Source organism: Oryctolagus cuniculus, chromosome 19 (assembly GCF_051225735.1).
Source record: "Oryctolagus cuniculus isolate XC-2025 breed Fujian yellow rabbit chromosome 19, ASM5122573v1, whole genome shotgun sequence".
Lineage (NCBI taxonomy): Eukaryota > Metazoa > Chordata > Mammalia > Lagomorpha > Leporidae > Oryctolagus > Oryctolagus cuniculus.
In genome coordinates, this window is record NC_142885.1 from 65017286 (window position 1) to 65037900 (window position 20615).

At 58.3% G+C, this 20615-nt stretch overlaps 1 protein-coding gene across 1 annotated transcript; it reads left to right on the forward strand.

The window, feature by feature from the left end:
- Nucleotides 1-5451: 5451 nt before the first annotated feature.
- TMEM114 (transmembrane protein 114) lies at nucleotides 5452-19898 on the forward strand. The gene is made up of 4 exons (XM_070063783.2): nucleotides 5452-5786; nucleotides 6048-6128; nucleotides 17312-17449; nucleotides 18530-19898. Exons 1-4 carry the CDS (start codon nucleotides 5567-5569, stop codon nucleotides 18760-18762), a joined length of 672 nt encoding a protein of 223 aa, XP_069919884.1. The 5' UTR covers nucleotides 5452-5566; the 3' UTR covers nucleotides 18763-19898.
- The last annotated feature ends 717 nt before the right edge of the window (nucleotides 19899-20615 follow it).

Genomic DNA, 20615 nt, shown 5'->3' on the forward strand with positions numbered 1-20615 from the left:
TTTTTTATTGTGACTGAGCACAGTTCAAGTAGAGTCTATTAAATCCTCAGGAAGAACAGAATTCTCAAAACCTGCATGTCTGTCCTTGCACGGGGAACGGCAGAAGGTCCCCCAGGTAGCCGAGGAGCACGGGGCCCAGCGCGGGTGGCGGCATCTCTGTGGCTCCTTTTTAAGAAGAAATTTAATTTTTAACTTTTATTTAATAAATATAAATTTCCAAAGTACAGCTTTTGGATTACAGTGGCCTCCCCCCATAAGTTCCCTCCTACCCGCACCCCTCCCATCTCCCGCTCCCTCTCCCATCCCATTCGCATCAAGATTCATTTTCAATTCTCTTTATATACAGAAGATCAATTTAGTATATATATTAAGTAAAGATTTCAACAGACTGCACCCACATAGAAACACAAAGTGAAAAATACTGTTTCAGTACTGGTTATAGCATTAATTCACATTGTACAACACATTAAGGACAGATCCCACATGAGAAGTAAGTACACAGTGACTCCTGTTGTTGATTTAACAATTGACACTCTTGTTTATGGAGTCAGTAATCCCCTTAGGCTCTTGTCATGGATTGCCAAGGCTATGGAAGCCTCTTGAGTTCACCGACTCCAATCTTATTTAGACAAGGTCATAGTCAAAGTGGAAGTTCTCTCCTCCCTTCAGAGAAAGGTACCTCCTTCTTTGATGGCCCATTCTTTCCGCTGGGATCTCACTCGCAGAGATCTTTCATTTAGGTCTTTTTTTTTTTATTTTTAAAAATTGACTCGAGAGGCAGAGATTGAGGAAGAGAGAGCACCCATCTCATCATCTTTGGGCTCACTTTCCAAATGCCTGTGTTGTACCTGAGCGAGTGCAAACAAAGGAGCACCACACATTGACAAAACCTGATGGTCCTTTATTGCCGGCGGTGGAGAGTGGGCTCATGCCCTAAAGAGCTCTCGACCCTGAAGCCCAAAGCAACAGGGTTTATAAAGGCAAAAACCACAAAAATGGGAGGGGAATTCATGGTTGCTAGGATCGGGGGAAATACATGGTTACTGGGGTCAAGCTGACCTAAAACCTATGCGAAACTAGTATCAATTATAATCTTGACAATACCAGTTACAATCTTAATTATAATCCTGACATTAACCCAGGTTTTGGTTTTAATCATATGTAGGACATAGACAAATTACATTTTTATCATTAACCCAGGTGCAGCCTATCCACTTCCAAGCTTGAGCGATCCTGCTAGGGGGTTTCTGTGCTCTGCCAAGTGTGACGTAGTGGGCTGCTATTATCCAACTGTTTTAGATCATAGTTTCAGACCAGAGTCTCATGGTGTGGGGGACGCCTTCCCAGAACGGAGTCTCAGGTTCTCCAAAATGGAGTCCCTACTGTCAAGGTGTTACTTCACCTGCAGCAGTTGGGGGTGGCCCAGGGACAGAGGCAGGAAGCAGGGATGCGGTCTGTCCGGCTCTCCCACGTAGATGTCAGGAACCCAGTTACTTGAGTCCTCGTTGCTGCCTCCCAAGTCTGCATCAGCAGGAAGCTGGAGTCAGGAGCTGGGGCCAGACACTGCATGCAGGCGCTCTGCTACGGGCCTCAGAGATGCTGCCAGCCCAGACGCCTGCTCCCAGCACCTGTTGTCCGTACTGTTGGTCCTGCTAATGGCGCCTTGATGTCCCCTTGGAGAGCCAGCTAGGTTTGCTAGATAAAACACAGGACCTGAGTTAAATCTGAACTTAAGAAAAGTAGCACAAAATCTCAAATGTTGCATATTTGCTTCCACTAAAGATAATTCATTGTTCATCTGAAATTCAAGTTTGGACACTCTGCTTTAAAAAAAAGATTCATTTATTTGAAAGGCAGATTTACAGAGAGAGAAAAAGAGAGAGAGAGAGCATGCATGAGAGAGATCTTTCATTTGCGGGTTCACTCCCCAAATGGGGGTAATGGCCAGGGCTGGGCCAGGCCCAAGCCAGGAGCCAGGAGCTTCTTCCAGTTTCTCCCATGTGAGTGGCAGGGGCTTAGGCCATCTTCTGCTGCTTTCCCAGGCACAGTAGCAGGGAGCTGAATCAGAAATGGAGCAGCCAGGACTCGAACCGGAGGCCACATGGATACTGGTGCTACAGGTGGTGGCTGTAGCTGGTCCCCACTGTGTATTTTTATTTGTGAAGTCTGGCAGTCATGACACTCTAACTCAAACAGTTAAGGAGGGACTGACCCATCCTACCCTGGCACCCGGAGTGGGTGGGTGAGCAGGCATGGCCAATCAGCACATTCGACTCCTCTGCACACAGAGATTGGTTCAGAAATGGGCGTGTGGGCAAAGGCAGGCCAATGAGCCCAAATTGTGGGACTCTGGTTGGCGCCATTGAGAGCTTCCCTCTGTCTGGGGAGAGAGGGGTCGCTACGCCGGGAGGGGAGCTTCTGCACTGCCACAGTGAGATCTGCCTGGAGGATGGAGCAAAGCAAGAGGAGGAGGACTGAGAGACGGGGGGGGAGAGAGAGAGAGAGCAAGCGAGCTGGAAGACACTGACGCCTGAGGACATTGTATGACAGCTGGGACCAGCCTCAGTCCAACTGGACCTTCATCCTCAAAGCTGGTGGTCAAGGTAAGAGAAATGTGTGATGGGACTGAAAGCAAAGCCGTCAGCGGCGATGGTCATGGGAAAGACGCAGCGTAACCGGGACGGTGTAAAGTGTGAGATGGCTCAGAGCTGTGCACAATCCAGGGAGGAGGCGTTCTGGCTGGCGGCAGCTCGTCTGGGTGCTGATGGTGCCGACAAGGACAATGAGGGGGCTGATGTAGAGTCAGATGTGCTGGCAAGGGGGAAAAAGTGCCAAGTGCCTCACCAGCTCCTACCCGTCCTGCCTGTTCCCTCACTGTTAACGTCCTAGTGCGAGCCACCAAGATCTGCTGCTTCTCCCACAGCACTGACCTCCTAACCTGCGTCCCTTCCTGTTTCCCCGTATTCCAGACTCACGCTCACACCAAGACGAAGGGTGAGCGTTTCTAAACGTAGGGTAGACTATTTCCTTCCTGCTCAAACCTGTTCAGGGGTTCAGACTAAGACCCCTGGGTTGCCTCGTGCATCTCCAGACCTGTGTGGCTGACCGCTTCCTGTACTCACAACCTCACTTTCCTCGCCTCCCTTGCTGGGTCTCACCTGGTTGCCCTTCTTTCTCTCGCGTGTAGCCAACCCTTGGTACAAGCCATGCTGTATGCACGCCATGGTGCTCTGTCCTTTGGGTCTTGGCATCAGGGGCGCATCCTCAGAGAGGCCCAGGGAGCTCTCCTGTCTCTCCCTGCCTCCTAACAGCTTGTTCTCAGCTCATTATGGTGAGCGAGTCTCTCCAACTCAACCAGAACTGACCAACTGTTGGTCCTTGGCTTGATGGGGGTGCCAAGGGCAGCCTGGAGGCACCGTGGCGGCTGCCCCCACCCCAGGGAGCAGGGGCTCATCATCTCCAGCACCTGGAGACTGCTTGGAAAGTAGGAGTATTTCTTCTTGAAATACCCTTGAAAAAGGCTGGAAACCCTGCACCACGTATTAAGGGCAAAGGTTATGTTTGGGTGTTTATGCTTAAATATTTCAAAAAATATTTATGTATTTGAAAGGGAGCAGGGGAGAGAGAGAAAGAGAGAAATTCATTTCCCATCTGTTGGTTCACTCCCCAAATGCCTGTAACAGCCCAGGCTGGACTCCTCTGGGTCTCCCATGTGGGTGCCAGGGACCCAAATGATTGAGTCGTCATCTGCTACCTCCCAGGTTACGCATCAGCAGGAAGCTGGAATCAGAAGTGGCGCCAGGCCAGGGCTGTGGCCAAGTAGGCTACTCCCAGCTGCTCCTCTTCCTATCCAGCTCTCTGCTGTGGCCTGGGAAAGCAGTAGAAGATGCCCAAGTCCCTGGGCCCCTGCACCTGCATGGGAGATCCAGAAGAAGTTCCTGGCTCCTGGCTCCGGATTGGCCCAGCTCCAGCTGTTGTAGCCATTTGTGGAGTGAACCAGTGGATAGAAGACCTTTCTCTCTGTCTCTCCCTCTCTCTCTAACTCTACCTCTCAAAGAAATAGAATATTTTTTTAAAAAAGAGTTTCATTCTTCAGAAGATTCTTAAAAAAAAGAAAAAAAAAGTGAAGCCAGAACTCCAATCCAGGCACTTGGCTGTGGAATGAGGATCTGTTCACCAGCATCTTAACCACAAGGCCCAACACTCCCCTACATGCCTGTATTCCTAACTCAAACTCTAAGGTCAGGCACATACAAAGGTGCTCAAGAAGTAGTTCTTGAAGGACTGAGAGGTTTTATGGTGGCAAGGAAGATAACGGAATTGATGAAGGCATTGGTAGGACAAGGATGGTGATGGTGGTAGTGACGGTGATGGTGGTGAGGATGGTAGTGGTGGTGGTGATGGCAGGGGTTGATGGTGGTGGTGGTGATGGTGATGGTGGTGGTGGTGGTGATGATGGTGGAGATGGTGATGGCAGTGGATGGTGATGGTGATGGCAGGGGTTGATGGTTGTGGTGGTGATGGTGACAGTAGTGGGTGGTGGTTGTGATGGTGGTGGTGGTGGTGATGGTGATGGCAGTGGATGGTGGTGGTGATGATGGTGATGGTAGTGGATGATGGTGGTGATGGTTGTGGATGATGATGGTGATGGTGGTGATGGTGATGGTGGTGATGGTAGTGGATGGTGGTGGTGATGGTGACGGTAGTGGATGGCGACCGTGACAATGCACACTTAGGTGATAGATGACTGACTTAGAGAACCTGGTCCACCTCTTTGATTTTAGGCATTTTTATTAAAAACGCGGATCTGTCTTTTCCCTCTGTAGGGAGCCTGGAAAAATCTCTTGAAGGTGGATTTGGAGGCAGGGTCACCGGCGCCGGAGGGCGGGGCTCCCGTGGATCCTCGGCAAACCCTGGGCTACTGAAGCCCGCTGGCCCCGCCTTCTCACTCCAGCAGGTGGTCAAGGCCAGCCTTCTGCCCACGCACCCCAGCCTGCCAGCCGGCGGGGCGCCACTGGTCCCGGCAGCTCGGCGCTCAGAGCCCCAGGAGGGAGGCGCGGGACGGGCGGGCGAGGGCAGTTTCCCGAGTACGGGGCTGGAAGAGCGGGGGTCAGAGGCGGCGGCCTGGGGCGGGGGTGGAACCGGAGGGCTGGGAGGAAAGGGGGGACCGACAGAGTGGGGTGCGGCTGCGGGGCTAGGGAGAGTGCGGCAGGAACGGAAGGAGTGGGGGGGCCGGGGAAGAAGTGCGAGGTTTGGGGCGCGAGGGCCTTGGGCTAGGCTTGGTGGGGCTGAGTGGGACTCCATCCGGGGGTGCGTGGGTCGGAGGGCGGAGGTGGGGTCTGCATGTGGAGGTGGCGCCGGGCCCGTGGCGCGGTCTGGGGGTGCAGGTGAGGGTGTAAGGGCGGGGCCGGGGTCGAGCAGGGGAGGGTTTGGGGGTGTCCAGCTCGGAGCTGGGAGGCTGCGGGGTGGAGCTGGGGCTCGCCGCGGCGGGCTGGGGGCGCGGGCAGGTGTAGCCAGTGAGCGCTTTGGCCGCACCGACCGGCGGCTCGGGGTCCTGGGCCCGGCGATGAGGGTGCACCTGGGCGCGCTGGCCGCCGCGGCGGCGCTGAGTGGGGCGCTCAGCTTTGTGCTGCTGGCCGCCGCCATCGGCACCGACTTCTGGTACATCATTGACACGGAGCGGCTGGAGCGCAGCGGGGCGGGCGCGCAGGACGCGCCGGGCGCCGCCAACCACAGCCGGCCCGAGCCTCTGAGCTCGCACTCCGGACTCTGGCGGACCTGCCGGGGTGAGTGCCCCCGGGGGACTGTGCGGCCGCTAACCCCACCTGCCAGCTGCCCTGACCGCTTGGGACCTGTTGCCGGGCGCGCGATGCTCCGTGAAACCCCACGCCCCAGATGCGGTGTCCAGCGGGGAGGGGTCATGTTGGGCAGGGGCTGGGGCTGTGAGAGCCCTGCTGAGGGACGCCAGGTGGGGTTCGAGTGAGTCGGGAGCTGGCAGTCAGAGCCCCAGGCGACCTCCGTGCCCAGCGCTCCTCCCTCCTGTCCAGTCCAGAGCCCGTGCACGCCGCTGATGAACCCCTTCTGGCAGGAGAACGTGACCGTCAGCGACTCGAGCCGACAGCTTCTCAGTGAGTCCGGGCAGGGTCAGGACCAAGGGAGCCCTGGGCTGGCCCGTCTGCTTAGCGGGGATCCGCGGTGTGGAGGGCCGGGCTGGGGAAAGTGGCGGTGTTAAGTCAGGGCCCAGGCCTCTCTTGCTGCACCTGTAGGGATGGGTGGGTCAGGATTCTCTCAACTGATGGCTCTCTGATTACCAGCTCCGTGCTGCTCTGGAGGCACCCACCGTCCACTTACTTTGCAGAGAGCAGAGGCAGGGGTGGGTGGGTGGGTAGCGGGCAGGCACCCAACCCATGTGGGGAGTGGGACGCTGAGGTCTTGCCCCATTCGACTGCATGTCAGCATTATCTGTAGCATCGGTGCCTAGGGCAGGTGCTGGGTGGAAGTAGAGATGCACTAAACGCCTGTTGAGAGATTCAAGGCCGGGGATTGGAGGTGAGCGGCAGCCCCGCCCACAATTCCCACGCTGGTTCCTTGGTGCCCAGCACTGGTCTCTGGAGGTCATCCTCAGTGAGGATGACAGCCAAACGCAAGAATGCAAACTGGCTGAACCGTCCTTCGAGGAAGGGGACATGAAGGCCAGACAGGGAGCTGGTGCATTTCATCTATGCCTTCATTTGATTCCATGGACAGCCTCTGAGGTTACTGTCTCAATTTTATAGAAAAGATAGATTTTTATTTATTTGAAAGGCAGAGCGACAGAGAGAGGGAGAGACAGAGAGGTAAAGACATCTTCTACCTGTTGGGGCTGTGCCAGGCTGAAGCCAGGAGCCCAGAACTCCATCCGGGTGTGCAACCAGGGTGGCAGGGCCTCAGGCCTGTGGGCCATCTTCCACGGCCTTCCCAGACACACGAGCAGGGAGCTGGCGCAGAAGGAGAGCAGCTGAGACTCGACCCAGGGCTCTGATTGGGAATCCGGTGCAGCGGGTGGCGGCTTCACCTGCTGTGTCAAAGCGCCGGCCCCTGTTGTCTCCATTTTCACCATTCTTGCTTTCCGTGAAGAATCCGAGGCCCAGTGCTGTGGTGGGGGTCTGAGATCAGCTGGGGTCGGCTGTGGGTGGAGCTGCTGGGGTGCGGGGCTGGGGCTCAGACAGAAGGCAGATCCACAGGGCTAGGCAGAGCCCCCTACCAGCCCATTCTCCTCTGTGCTTTCCTCCCCAGCTATGCTGGCCCTGGGCCAGGCTTCCTCCAAGCACGGGACTTTGCACGTGCTGGCCCATCCGGGCAACCCTCCTCGGCCAAGCACATGCTGGCCCATCCGGGCAACCTGCCTTGGCCAGTTCCTGGTGCAGCTTGTGTGACTCTTGGTGGTGTGTGTGTGTGTGTGTGTGTGTGTGTGTAGGGGGGTGTTAAAATCTGACTCTCTCATTAGATTATAAACTCCACGAGGGCAGGGTCCATGTCTGTCATGCTGCTGCCGAATTCCCACCATCTAGAAATCTGACGGGCAGTAGGTCGTGAGTCCAGTTTGCTGCCGGAAACCTCCGGAAGGCTGGTGTTTCTGGGAGGTGCTGCACAAAGTGCTTCGCGGTGGCGCAGCCTGGGCTTTCTCAGCTGCTAAGTGCCCGCGAGGGTGGTCAGACTGGACACCAGACCTGGAGGCAGCAAACGCCTTGCCCCGCACAGCATATCAGTGACAGGTGCCAGAGCGAGGGCCAGAGGCCTGGCTTGGCTGCCCATGGGGTGAGCGGGATGTCATAAGGTCGGGTCTCCGTCTTTCTGGCTGGGCAGGGGCAGCCACTCCTTCATGGTGCCTGGTGCAACTGGCCAGGGTGGGAGTGGGAGGGGCCAGGGAAGCATTGGGGACACACGTGCTAGCCTGAGGGGCTGCCGGGCGTGGGAGGGGGCTCTCAGTGTGGCTTACGGCCAGCTGTGCTGCAGACAGGAGCAGGCAGGGGCATGCACCTGTGGAATTCAGCTCCCCTGAGCACGAGGGCTTCAGGTGGCCTCTCTGGGGTGCCTGCTAGGGGTCAAGGCTTTATTTTCAACAGAAAAAAAATCATATTCAGAGTAATTGCATTTCTTAGTGTCTACCCAGTGAGGTTGAAAAGATTCACTATGCGGGTTTGAAACAGTGAGAAGCGAGACAAGGCCTGGGTGCCCACTGATGGAGAGCCGGCCCGAGATTGGTCTGTGTGCATCCGCTTTAAAGAGTCTTAAATAGCAAATAGCTGGGAGAAAGGACAGGCCAGAGCACTATGGGTGGTGCCAGCTGTGATCCCAGCCTGACCTCTGCCTTCTCTGGGGTACATGACAGCATTGTGGGGTGCATCTCCATTCCACGTGCTGTGGAGACCGAGTCCTGCCCACTGTGGCTGGGAGATGCCGTGGATAGTCAAACACATTGTGATTCAGATATTGCTCAAGTGTGGCCAGGCGCACAGTGCAGAATCAGGGAGATACGTGCGCGCACAGAAGAGAGATCAATGTATGGAGAAAGGGCTGGGGGGTGTGCACAGGCCATCCCTGGAGGGGGACAAGGGGGTCTTGCTGTAGCTTTTCTGGGAGGGGCGCTGCCACCTGCTGCTGTCAGCCCCGGTGGCTGGGCTTTTCTTCAGGGACCTCATGGGGTGAGTGTGACTGTCCCCCTCCTAGCCGCGGAGCTGATCTGTGAGTTGTCCCCGCTTCGGGAACACCCACTCCCAACCGTGAGCCCGGCCAAGGCCTCCTCATCTTGCTTCCAGGTCTCAGTGGAGCCCTACACCCCTCAGGGGGCCACGTGCCCCTCGCCTGCAACCCTGCGGCTCCTTTGCCAAGCTCCTCGGTGGTCCTGTTCCAGCTCGGATGCTTCCGGCTGCCCGGGCTTGGGCAGCTGCCAGGTTCCGGATGTTGTTGCCCCCGGGGGCTCCCGTGCTGGGAGCTCAGGGTGGTGAGGTCCTCAGTTACGGGGAGCACTTTTCCTGGGAGGGATGAAGGTAGATCTCATGGGCCTGAAGTTAGTTCTCACAGGATCGAGTGGTTAAAGGCTGAGCCTCAATCCTGACCTACTCTCAGGTTCCTGGCTGATGATGTCATCTCTCCCTCCTGCCACGCTGCCGCATGATGTCATTTCCTGTCTGATGACGTCATCTCTCCCTCCTGCAATGCTGTCACCATGATGCCATTTGCCATCAGGCCCTCACCAGAGGCTGAACCAATGAGGCTGTCCAGTCTGGGACTTTCTGCCTCCAAAACTTTGAGCTAAATGAACCTATTTGCTTTGTGACATGACCTGGCTTTAAATATTTTTTTAAAGATTTATTTATTTATTTGAAAGTCAGAGTTACACAGAGAGAGGAGAGGGTGGGAGAGAGAGAGAGGTCTTCCATCCACTGGTTCATTCCCCAGTTGGCCACAACGGCCAGAGCTGCGCCGATCTGAACCCAGGAGCCAGGAGCTTCCTCCGGATCTCCCACATGGGTGCAGGGGCCCAAGGACTTGGGCATCTTACTGCTTTCCCAGGCCACAGCAGAGAGCTGGATTGGAAATAGAGCAGCCGGGTCTCCAACCAGTGCCCATATGGGATGACAGTGCTTCAGGCCAGGGCGTTAACCCACTGTGCCACAGCGCCGGCCCCTAAATAGTTTGTTATGGTAACGACAAACGGATTGACATAGTAACGAACTTTAAGTACCCTGTGCCTCAACTTCCCCATCTGTGAAATGGAAATTAAAAACTCTTAGCTGGTGGAGCCCAAGTTACTTGAGGACGAGGAGAAAGTTTGCCGCCATGAGTGCTCCGCACAGCTCTGTAAGGTCACAGCCCACGGTAGGAGGGGCAGGCTTCTGAGATGATGTCATCAGCTTGGTCGGAGCAGTCGGGATCTGGTTCCGAGTCCAGCTCGTCCCGTGTCCCAAGAGGGCGTCCTGGAGAGGGGACAGTGTCTAAGATGCGGCCTCGTTGTCAAGGACAGATATTCAGAGAAACCAAAAAAGTCAGCTTCCTTACCAGGCCTCAGCAGCCTGCATACCTCTGAGCCTTCCCCGGGCCTCAGCGACACATCGCTGAAAGCAGCAGAAGATGGCCAAGACTTGGGCCCCTGAACCTGCGTGGGAGACCTGGAAGAAGCTCCTGGCTCCTGGCTTCAGATCGGCGCAGCTCTGGCCGTTGTGGCCAATTGGGGAGTGAACCAGCGGATGGAAGACCTCTCTCTCTCTCTCTCTCTCTCTCTGCTTCTCCTTCTTTCTCTGTGTAACTCTGACTTTCAAATAAATAAATAAATAAAGACAGATGCGGCGGTGGCATTTCTGCCTGTCGGTGAAGGGTTCCTAGCCCTGTCTCCTGCGCCGGAGCCTGCGAGGTCCCTGGGCAGAGCTCTGCTCTACGTCTCTGCTGTGTCTGGGGGCAGAGCTGTCGCTGCACGCCCAGCCCGGGGCTGCCTGGCCTCCCCACACCGCGGCGGCTTCGTGGCGAGCAGCCGTGTGAATGGAGCAGGTGCAGACACAGCTCCTGGGAGCGCCTCTCTCCCGTGCGGCTTTGGAAGACAGCATCTTTACAGCAGGAATGTCTCTCGTCCTTGGGCACACACTTTGCTCTGACGCAACAGTGGCCGTCAGCATTGTTCTATTATTATTAACGCTCTAGCATCTTCATAGCTAGCATCTATTGAGCTCCTACTGTATGCCATCCAAGACACAGTAGTGCACTGGTGTGACGTCCGGAACAGCGTGGCCTCGCCCTAAGGCCCCTGAGTCGCGAGTGCGGCCTTGTCTGGAAGAAGCTGCTCTGCAGGGGTACGGGAGGGTCCCGAGAAGAGGCGTCTTGGATTTACCGGGAGGGCCCTGAACCCTGTGACAGAGTCCCTGCAAGAAGGGGAGAAGCAGGAAGGAAGAGAGAGGAGGCGGCCACAGGAAGCCGGAGGTGGCGCTCGGAGCGGGGCCTGTGCACGCCCAGGGACGTCAGGCGGCGTCCGACAGTGGGGGCTGAGGAGGGGTCCCTGAAGATGTCAGACCATGCAGGACCTGTTGGGCCTCCGCGCGGACTGCGAGAGACTAAGTCCGTGCTGCTGTCAAAGGGCTTACTTACTATCTACTTGAAAGGCAGAGAGAGAGGGAGGGAGGGAGGGAGGGAGACTAGCCTCTTCCACCCACTGGTTCGCTCCTCAAGTGGCCACAACAGCCAAGGTGGGGCAGAAGCCAGGACCGGAGCCCCGCCCGGGCCTCCCACGGGGGGCGCAGGGACCCGCGTACTTGGGCCTTCACCTGCTGCCTCCCAGGTGCGTCAGCGGGAAGCCGGATCGGAAGCAGAGTGAGCAGGACTTGAACCAGGCACTGTGGATGCAGAGTGGTTCGATTTGTGGCTCCACAGCGCCCACCGTCTCGCGCCACTGTTTCGGCGGCTCTGGGAGATGAATGCTCCCCCCGGCAGCGGGAGAGCAAGCCCCGCCCCGCGCTCTGCCCCGACCCCCACTCCTGGCACCATGCATGTTTCTTCTGCGGCCCTGTCTGCGCCGGGCCACGCCCAGCTTCCAGGCGGGGACACTGAGGCTCAGACGCTGACTCAGGTCCGGCCTGGCACCACTTGCACTGGGCACAGGACCTCTCACACAGGCCCGCCCGAGTGTCCCGGGACAGCCCTCCCACCCGTCAGCACGACAGCTCGGGCCCCCCGGAACTTCCTTTGTCACGTCTAAGTTCCAACGAGGCAGGGTCCCATCCCAGGCAGCTCTGCCCCATAACAAACCTGTCCCTGCCGCGACGCCTGTGTGACGTTTGCCAAGGGCCCCTCGTACGCTACTGATGAGATCCAGAGAGGCCACGCGGCGTGTCCGAGGCCACACAGCCCACAGGCCCCAGACCAGGGCCTGCATGAGGCGGCCTTTGGAACGTGCACGCCCCTCGTCTCTGCAACTCCATCCCCCTGCCCATATCCCAGCCTCCGGAATTGATTGCTTTACCCCATCCACAGCCCAAAGTGGGGCATCTCCCCCAGGCCCATTCAGAGATGAGGGGCAGATGGGGCATCTCCATGCAGAACTGGGAACCAACAGCCATGTCCCAGGACCAAAACCCCAAACAAGAACAAGGTGCATGTGAAAGCACACACACCTATACGCACACACCCATGCACACATACATACATGCACACATACCCCCCCACATGCATGCACATATACCCCACATACACACACATACACACACCCACATACACACACACCTATACGCACACACCCATATACACATACATGCACACACACATATACATGCATGCACATATACCCCCATATGTACACACATACATATACATACACACCGATACATGCACACACCCACATACACATACATGCACACACCCACATACACCCACATACACATGCATGCACATATACCCCTATGTACACACACATACACACACCCACACACATACACCCCGTATGTACACACACATACATGTACACATGCATGCACATATACCCCATATGTACACACACATACACACATGCATGCACATATACTCCATATGTACACACATACACACTCATGCATGCACATATACCCCATATGTACACACACATGCATGCACATATACCCCATATGTACACACATACATATACATACATACACACCTATACACACACCCACATACACATACATGCACACACCCACACACATGCATGCACACACCCACATACACACATGCACACACCCACACACACATGCATGCACATATACCCCATATGTACACACACATACACACTCATGCATGCACATATACCCCCATATGCACACACATACATATACATACACATACATGCACACACATACATACACACATGCATGCACACATACCCCATATGTACACACATACATATACACACATACATGCACATACACACATCCCCATATGTACACACATACACATATACCCCATATGTACTCACATATAGGCACATACATGCACACACATACATGCATGTATACCCCCAGATGTACACACATACATATATACACACATACACCTTCCACACATGTACACACACTTGCAATCACACACATCCACATATACATATATGCAACACATTCACACACCCTCACACATACACAAATGCACAGTATAGAGACACAAACATACACAATACACATGCACACACAGTATACATACACACATCCACTCACATCCACACACACATATACACTCACACGTCCACACACATAACACATACATACACACATAGTACACGTACGCACACACATACACAGTACACATATGTACACACATCACACACAGTACACACATCCACACACAGTACACATACCTACGCACATATCCACAGAGTACACACATGTCCACACACACAGTACACATAAGTACACACATCCACAGTACACACATCCACACACAGTACACATGCCTACATACATATGCACACAGTACACACACGTCCACACACACAAAGCCAAACCAAACCTCAGCAGGAGAGCAGCTCTCCAACTCTGCCACGGCAGCCTGTTCTTGCTCGTGTGTGACTGCTCGCGTGTGTGACTGCTCATGCGTGTGACTGCTCGTGCGTGACTGCTCGTCTGTGACTGTTCGTGTGTGACTGCTCGTGCGTGATTGCTTGTGTGTGATGGCTCGTGTGTGTGACTGTTCGCGTGTGACTGCTCGTGTGTGTGACTGCTCATGCGTGTGACTGCTCGTGCGTGACTGCTCGTCTGTGACTGTTCGTGTGTGACTGCTAGTGTGTGACTGCTCATGTATGATTGTCGTGTGTGACTGCTCGTGTGTGACTGCTCATGTATGATTGTCGTGTGTGACTGATCGTGTGTGACTGCTCGTGTGTGTGACTGCTCATGTATGACTGCTCGTGTGTGTGACTGCTCGCGTGTGTGACTGCTCGCGTGTGTGACTGCTCGTGTGTGTGACTGCTCGTGTGTGACTGCTCGCGTGTGTGACTGCTCGTGTGTGTGACTGCTCGTGTGTGACTGCTCGCGTGTGTGACTGCTCGTGTGTGACTGCTCGTGTGTGACTGCTCGTGCGTGTGACTGCTCGTGTGTGTGACTGCTCGTGTGTGACTGCTCGCGTGTGTGACTGCTCGTGTGTGACTGCTCACGTGTGTGACTGCTTGTGTGCATGTGACTGCTCGTGTGTGTGACTGCTCGTGTGTGACTGCTCGTGTGTGACTGCTCGTGTGTGTGACTGCTCACGTGCGTGACTGCTCGCGTGTGTGACTGCTCACGTGTGTGACTGTTCGTGTGTGACTGCTCATGTGTGACTGCTCGTGTGTGACTGCTCGTGTGTGTGACTGCTCGTGTGTGTGACTGCTCGCGTGCGTGACTGCTCGCGTGTGTGACTGCTCGCGTGTGTGACTGCTCGCGTGTGACTGCTCGTGCGTGTGACTGCTCGTGTGTGTGACTGCTCATGCGTGTGAAGCTGGGTGGGGTGCCCGGGGAACGGGGAACGCGCTCGGGCCCTCACTGAGCTCTGGGGGAGAACGACTTCACTCCTGGGCTGCAGTCCGCAGGCAGCACCGCGCAGGTGGACGCCCCGCGGGGCAGGGTTCTCACGGCGGCTGTGGGACTCCCCTGCCCGAGGGGGAGGAGGGAGGAGCAAGGCAGGCCATGGTCTCAGCCCCCCGCAATGGCTGCATGCCGGGCAGCTCAGGCCGGAGCTCTGCCTTGTGTCCTTGACACGCGAGGGAGCGGCACTGGGCCGGGGTGAAGACGGAACACTGGGTCACAGCGAGGTCAGACTCAGAACCGCTGTCGTCTTCGTCCAAGCACTCAACACCACGCTCAGGGCCGTGGAGGAGCCAGGCTGAGTCGCGAGGCTGCGCGGAGCGTGGCCTGGTGAGGCGCGTGCCACGTCCTCTTGTCTCTCCCCTTCTCGCATACCCACCAGCATCCAACCCCAGTGCTGGCCAAGGCCCCGCCTGTAAGTGCCGTAGGGGACTAAGCTTCAGATTTCCTGACCCTCCGTGGGACGCACAAACCGCACCCACACCGTGGGGGGTGGGGGGCGCTGTGGTTTGTCAGAGCTGCTCCAGGCCGCGGCCCTGTGCTGCTCGGCCGTCGTGACGCAGGCAGGGAGCCCCCGAAAGGTGCACGGAAAACACGCGTGAAAAGCTATGCGTGCATTTCAGGACTTTTTTTTTTTTTTTAAATTTTGCATCAACTACTTTGTTGTAAGGCGACTGGGCGGGGCCTAATTGGGAAAGATCCTCATCAGAGCATTCTGAATTCTGCCAGAACAAAAGCCGGAACCAACATCGAGTTGCTGGTGCAGCCTTGGGTGTAAGGACGGCGACGTCACTGACGCTTGACGGAAGGTTTATGGGGACAGTGCTGCAAAGAAACCAGCAGATTACAAATGGGCGCCTCACTTGAAGAAGGGGTGAGGGGGTGGGGGTTGTGGCTGGGCAGGTCAGGTCACTGCTAGGGAGGCCTCCATGCCATATCTGGGGGCCTGGTTTGAGTTCTGATACCGCTTTTTTTTTTTTTTTCCCTAAAGATTTACTTACTTATTTGAAAGTCAGAGTTACAGAGAGAGGGAGAGATTCAGAGAGAGGTCTTCCCTCCGCTGGTTCACTCCCCAAATAGCAGCAATGGTCGGGCTAGGCTGCCGAAGCCAAGATCCCCGAGTTTTTCTGGGGCTCCCATGTGGATACAGGGGCCCAAGTACTTAGGCCATCTTCTGCCGCTTTCCCAGGCCATCAGCAGGGTGCTGGATCGGAAATGGAGCAGCTGGGACTTGAACCAGTGCTCATATGGTATGCCAGCACTGTAGACGGCAGCTTAACTCACTAGCCCACAGCGCTGGCCCCACAGTGCCACTTCTGATTTCAGCCTTCTGTTAATGCATACCCCGGGAGGCAGTGGCAGATGGCCCAAGTGCTTGGGCCCCTGCACTAACGTGGGAGACCCAGAAGGAGTCCCTGGCTCCTGGCTGTGGCCCGGCTGTCGCGGGCATTTGGGGAATCAATCAGCAGCTGGAGAAATCTCCCTCTGTCTCCCACTCTGCCTCCCATGCCCTCTTATCTCTAAGCCCCGCATTTGGTCCGGAGCCCTGCTCCCGCCTCTCATCCAAAAAGCTGGCAGGCAGCGCCCCCTGGTGGCCGCAGCGTATTCTTTCAAGAGATGTGGGCTGCTGTCCAGACATCAGCAAACGCAGCCCCCAAACCACCACACTGAGCACCCAGGGGGGGTTCCTCCGATTCCTTCAGCTCCCCTGGCCGTGGAAACAGAGCCAGGCACAGTCACCCTGTTGTCAATGGTTATCAGTTAGGGGCGTGATCTGCTGACTGGCGCTCTCTCGTGAGAGCCCAGGCTGTCCTGACTGGCTGCAGGCAGCCAGTGTGTAGCCCAGAGGCAGATTTCATTCTCTTAACATTGGCCGCGTGTCCACTATGGCTGTGGGCTGGCATGCTGCTGCCCACGACGAAGATCCAGTCGCCAGCCTCGTGTGGCCACAACAGGCAGAGCTGAGCCAGACTTAAGCCAGGAGCCAGGAGCTTCTTCTGGGTCTCCCATGTGGATGCAGGGGCCCAAGAACTTGGGCCATCTTCTGCTGCTTTCTCAGGTGCAGTAGCTGGGAGCTGGATATGAAGTGGAGCAGCGCCCATATGGGATGCTGGCGTCACAGGTGGCGGCTTTACCTGCTGCGCCACAGTGCTGGCCCCACACTAAAGATCCTACGGCTCTGAGCTTGTTCCAAACACTAGGGACACTGGGGATGCCCTGGGGCGGTGTGGGGCGGGGGCAGGGCAGGGCAGGGCAGGGTGTGGGTGACCTGGTTCTTTCGCTGGCCTCCCTGCCCTGACCTCCTACCTACCAGTGTTGCCCGCTCCCACAGGGAAGCTGAGTACAACATCCTTGGGATGTTGTGTGGCCCGGGTCCCAGATGGCCACCAGGGGGCACGGTGGGGGAGGCTGGCCCAAGGGGAGCCGGGGTGTGGGGCGGAGCAGGGGGGTGCTGCCCGGGTCCCGAGAGCTCCCTGGAACTGCCTCACGAGCTGGGCGTCTTCACGGGACCTCTGTCCTCGTTCCCTCTCGTGTGTCTATGGGGACTCCGCGCCACATCCGTGGTGTCAGCCGTGCCTCCTGGGCTTCACGGCGATGATGTTTCTGGAGCACGGAGCCTTTATGGGGTGAAGAGCCCTCCTCGCCACCGCAGCGGGAACAGCAGGGCCCGCTGGCTCCCCGCAGCGTGTGGGCGCTCCGTGTGTTTGCCCGTCGAATGCACGGGGCCGCTCACCTCTGCTGCGCTTCTCTCCGTCTCCCAGCCATGCATGGGACCTTTGTCATCCTGCTGCCGCTCAGCCTCATCCTGATGGTCTTCGGGGGCATGACGGGCTCCCTGGGCTTCCTCCTCCGAGCTGGCCTCCTGCTCCTGCTCACCGGGACTCTCTTTCTCTTTGGAGGTAGGTCCCGAGCCTGCCAGGGGCTGGGCAGTGGGCGCTGAGTGATCCTGTATGGGGGGGGGTCCCCATGGTCTCCTGGGCTCAGTTTGCCTGTCTGCGGTATCGCTGTTGAGACCAGCGGCTTCTGGCCCAGGGTCCCTGGGGCAGGGGGTGCCTTCCAGGAGCTGTGGAGCCGTCTGTCCCTCTCTGCCCCAGCCAAGAAAGCTTCCAGGGTTAGGGCTCCTGCCACTCCCTGTCACTCCCTGTCACTTCCGACAGACATGGCTTCACCCGTTAGCACGCAGGCACTGCACGGGCCTCACCCAGCCGTGGGGTCTCAACTAGATGAATGGAACCCACGGGCAGAGCCAAACAGTGGTCACCAGAGGCTGGGGGCGGGGTGGGAGCCCTTGGGCAAAGGTCACAGATGTCAGTTACAGGGGAGGGGAGGGGGGAGGCAGAGGAGGGAGGGGAGGGAAGAGAGGAGGAGGAGGGTGGGAAGGGGGAGGGGAGGAGGAGGATGAAGAGGAAGGGGAGGCGGAGGAAGAGGAGGGGAGGACCAGAGGTGTGGAGGAAGAGGAGGGGGAGAGGGGAGGAGGAGGAAGAGGAGGGGAGGACCGGAGGTGTGGAGGAGGAAGAGGAGGGGAGGACCAGAGGTGAGGAGGAAGAGGAGGGGAGGACCAGAGGTGAGGAGGAAGAGGAGGGGAGGACCAGAGGTGTGGAGGAGAGGAGGGGGAGAGGGGAGGAGGAGGAGAGGAGGGGGAGAGGGGAGGAGGAGGAAGAGGAGGGGAGGAGGAGGAAGAGGAGGGGGAGAGGGGAGGAGGAGGAAGAGGAGGGGAGGAGAGGAGGGGAGGACCAGAGGTGAGGAGGAAGAGGAGGGGAGGACCAGAGGTGTGGAGGAGAGGAGGGGAGGACCAGAGGTGTGGAGGAGAGGAGGGTAGGACCAAAGGTGTGGAGGAGAGGAGGGGGAGAGGGGAGGAGGAGGAAGAGGAGGGGAGGAGGAGGAAGAGGAGGGGGAGAGGGGAGGAGGAGGAAGAGGAGGGGAGGACCGGAGGTGTGGAGGAGAGGAGGGCCCGCTTCCACGCGCCTGCCCCCCTGCAGCCGCCGTGACGCTCGCCGGCATCAGCGTGTACATCGCGTACTCGGCGGCCGCCTTCCGGGAGGCGCTGTGTCTCCTGGAGGAGAAGGCACTGCTGCAGCAGGTGGACATCCGCTTCGGCTGGTCCCTGGCCCTGGGCTGGGTCAGCTTCATCGCCGAGCTGCTCACCGGGGCCGCCTTCCTGGCCGCGGCCCGCGTGCTCAGCCTGAGGCAGAGGCAGGACCAGGCCGTGTGAGCCTGGGCGCCCGCCGTGGCTGCCGTGGGCGAGGCTGGGCCCGGGGCAGGGGGCTGGGCCGTGGTCTCCGCGCCGCCCCGTGCAGTGCCTGCCGCACCCCTGTGCGTCCATGTGGGCTGGACCAGGGCCCGAAGGATGCAGCAGCAAGCGGTAGCCACACCGGGGACTGTGTCCAGTGCCAGCTCTGGCTTAGCCCCCTCACCCCTGCCCTGGGCTCAGCTTCACTTCGCTCTAAAGAACTCATTGAGGATGCTCAGAGAGGCTGGCCAAGTCGGGCGCAGGTGCACGGTGCGCCCTGCACGCTCCTGGCTCCCTCTAGTGAGCCCCGCCAGGAGGCCAGCGGAGACCCCTGCCTCCCAGCCCCACGAGGGGAGAATTCCCTGCTGAGCTCAGCCAGGGCCCTGGACCTCAGAGGGAAAAGGAAAGCCTCTCAGGTGGTCAGGATCACAGCGGACGCCCTGCACGGGAGGGCGACAATGAGGGGCCCCTCCCAGCAGTCGCCAGAAACACCGGCCCCAAGCGGACGCGGGCTCAGGTCACTCTCAGCACCCCCGTGGGGGACCGACTGCCATTCTCGGATGCAGAATCCCAGACCATGGAGGCTCAAGTGTGTGGGGAAAGCGCACGGAAGCAGGCGCCCCGGGCCCCCGGGCCAGCGGGTCACAAGGCGGCTGCTCCTGGCATCACCTGCAGGGTTAAGAACAGTGCCCACGACCCCGCCCGAGCCAGCCACCCTGAGGTTTCTGGGGCAGGCGTGTGCCTGCACCAGTAGAAGGCACACAGGGCAGAACCGGCTCCAGCCCCAGCAGGTGCTCGTGGGGGACTTCACGGCCACACGCCCCAGGTCCTGAACTGTGCAGAGCGGGCGCCGCACAGAGCCGGGCAAGGGGACAACCAGGGCTTGGCGAGCTGTCACGGGACCAGGTCACAGCAGAACCATCTGCATCTCGCGCCTCCGAGCCGGGTCTCCTCTCTGGGTTGGCTGCGGATTCCAGCTCCCTGGGAAGGCACGCCCTGGAGGGGACTTGGGTCCCTGCCACCCGTGCGGGAAACCCAGATGGAGTGCCAGGCCCAGCCTCAGCTCTCGGGAGCTTTCTGTGTCTCTAGCTCTCTGCTCGTCAAATAAACAAAAGGAAAACGCAGCTGTGGTTCGGCCGTCGTGGTGGGCCCGAGGCCCTGCACCTGCAGCCAGCTCCCTGTCCCCGTGTGAGCTGTGCTGGCGCTGTTAGCGGCTTAGAGAAAGGACCGCACACCCTTGGCAGAGGGGCAGGGGAGGGTATAGTCGCAGGGGTCCAGGTGGGCTGGTGTCCACCGGGCCAAGCCAACTCTGGGTGGGACGGGGCCTAGCACTGCCGCTGTGGGGGGAGATCTGCGAGACCACGCCTCTTCCTCACCCCACTCCCCAGGGAAGCCTGTCCCACTCAGCGTCCGGTGCGCGTGGGGTCTCCAGGCGAGTCTTGGGGCCTGCTGAGCCCCAGGCGGACAGCTGCCCCTGGGGCCACTGGACTCTCTGGTCAGCCCCCCGCGCTACTGCTGCTGACCTGGGGCATCTGCCGAGAGACAGGGCAGGTGTGGCACCTGCTGCCCGCCGCAGCGAGCCGGCAGCCTGTACAGGGCCTGATGCCCAGGCCGAGCCCTGGGCCTGATGGCTGAGGGTGGGCTCGGTTCCCGTCTTTCTTAGGAGCTCTGCAGGTGGTCGCCGGGGGCAGGTGCAGCCCCCCGGGGAGCGCCTGCTTCTGGGACCCTGAGTCACCACACCTGGGGGCGCCTTCGGCGACGGCCCCAGCCCCAGCCCCTGCTCCCTGAACCCCACGCGATCCCGGAGTGAGAACCCTGGAGCCGGCGCGGACCGA

Coding starts and splice junctions, on each gene's coding strand:
- TMEM114 (XM_070063783.2), top strand. CDS start 5,567: ATGAGGGTGCACCTGGGCGCGCTGGCCGCCGCGGCGGCGCTGAGTGGG. Junction 5,787..6,047: donor ACTCTGGCGGACCTGCCGGG/GTGAGTGCCCCC, acceptor CCTCCTGTCCAG/TCCAGAGCCCGTGCACGCCG. Junction 6,129..17,311: donor CTCGAGCCGACAGCTTCTCA/GTGAGTCCGGGC, acceptor TCCGTCTCCCAG/CCATGCATGGGACCTTTGTC.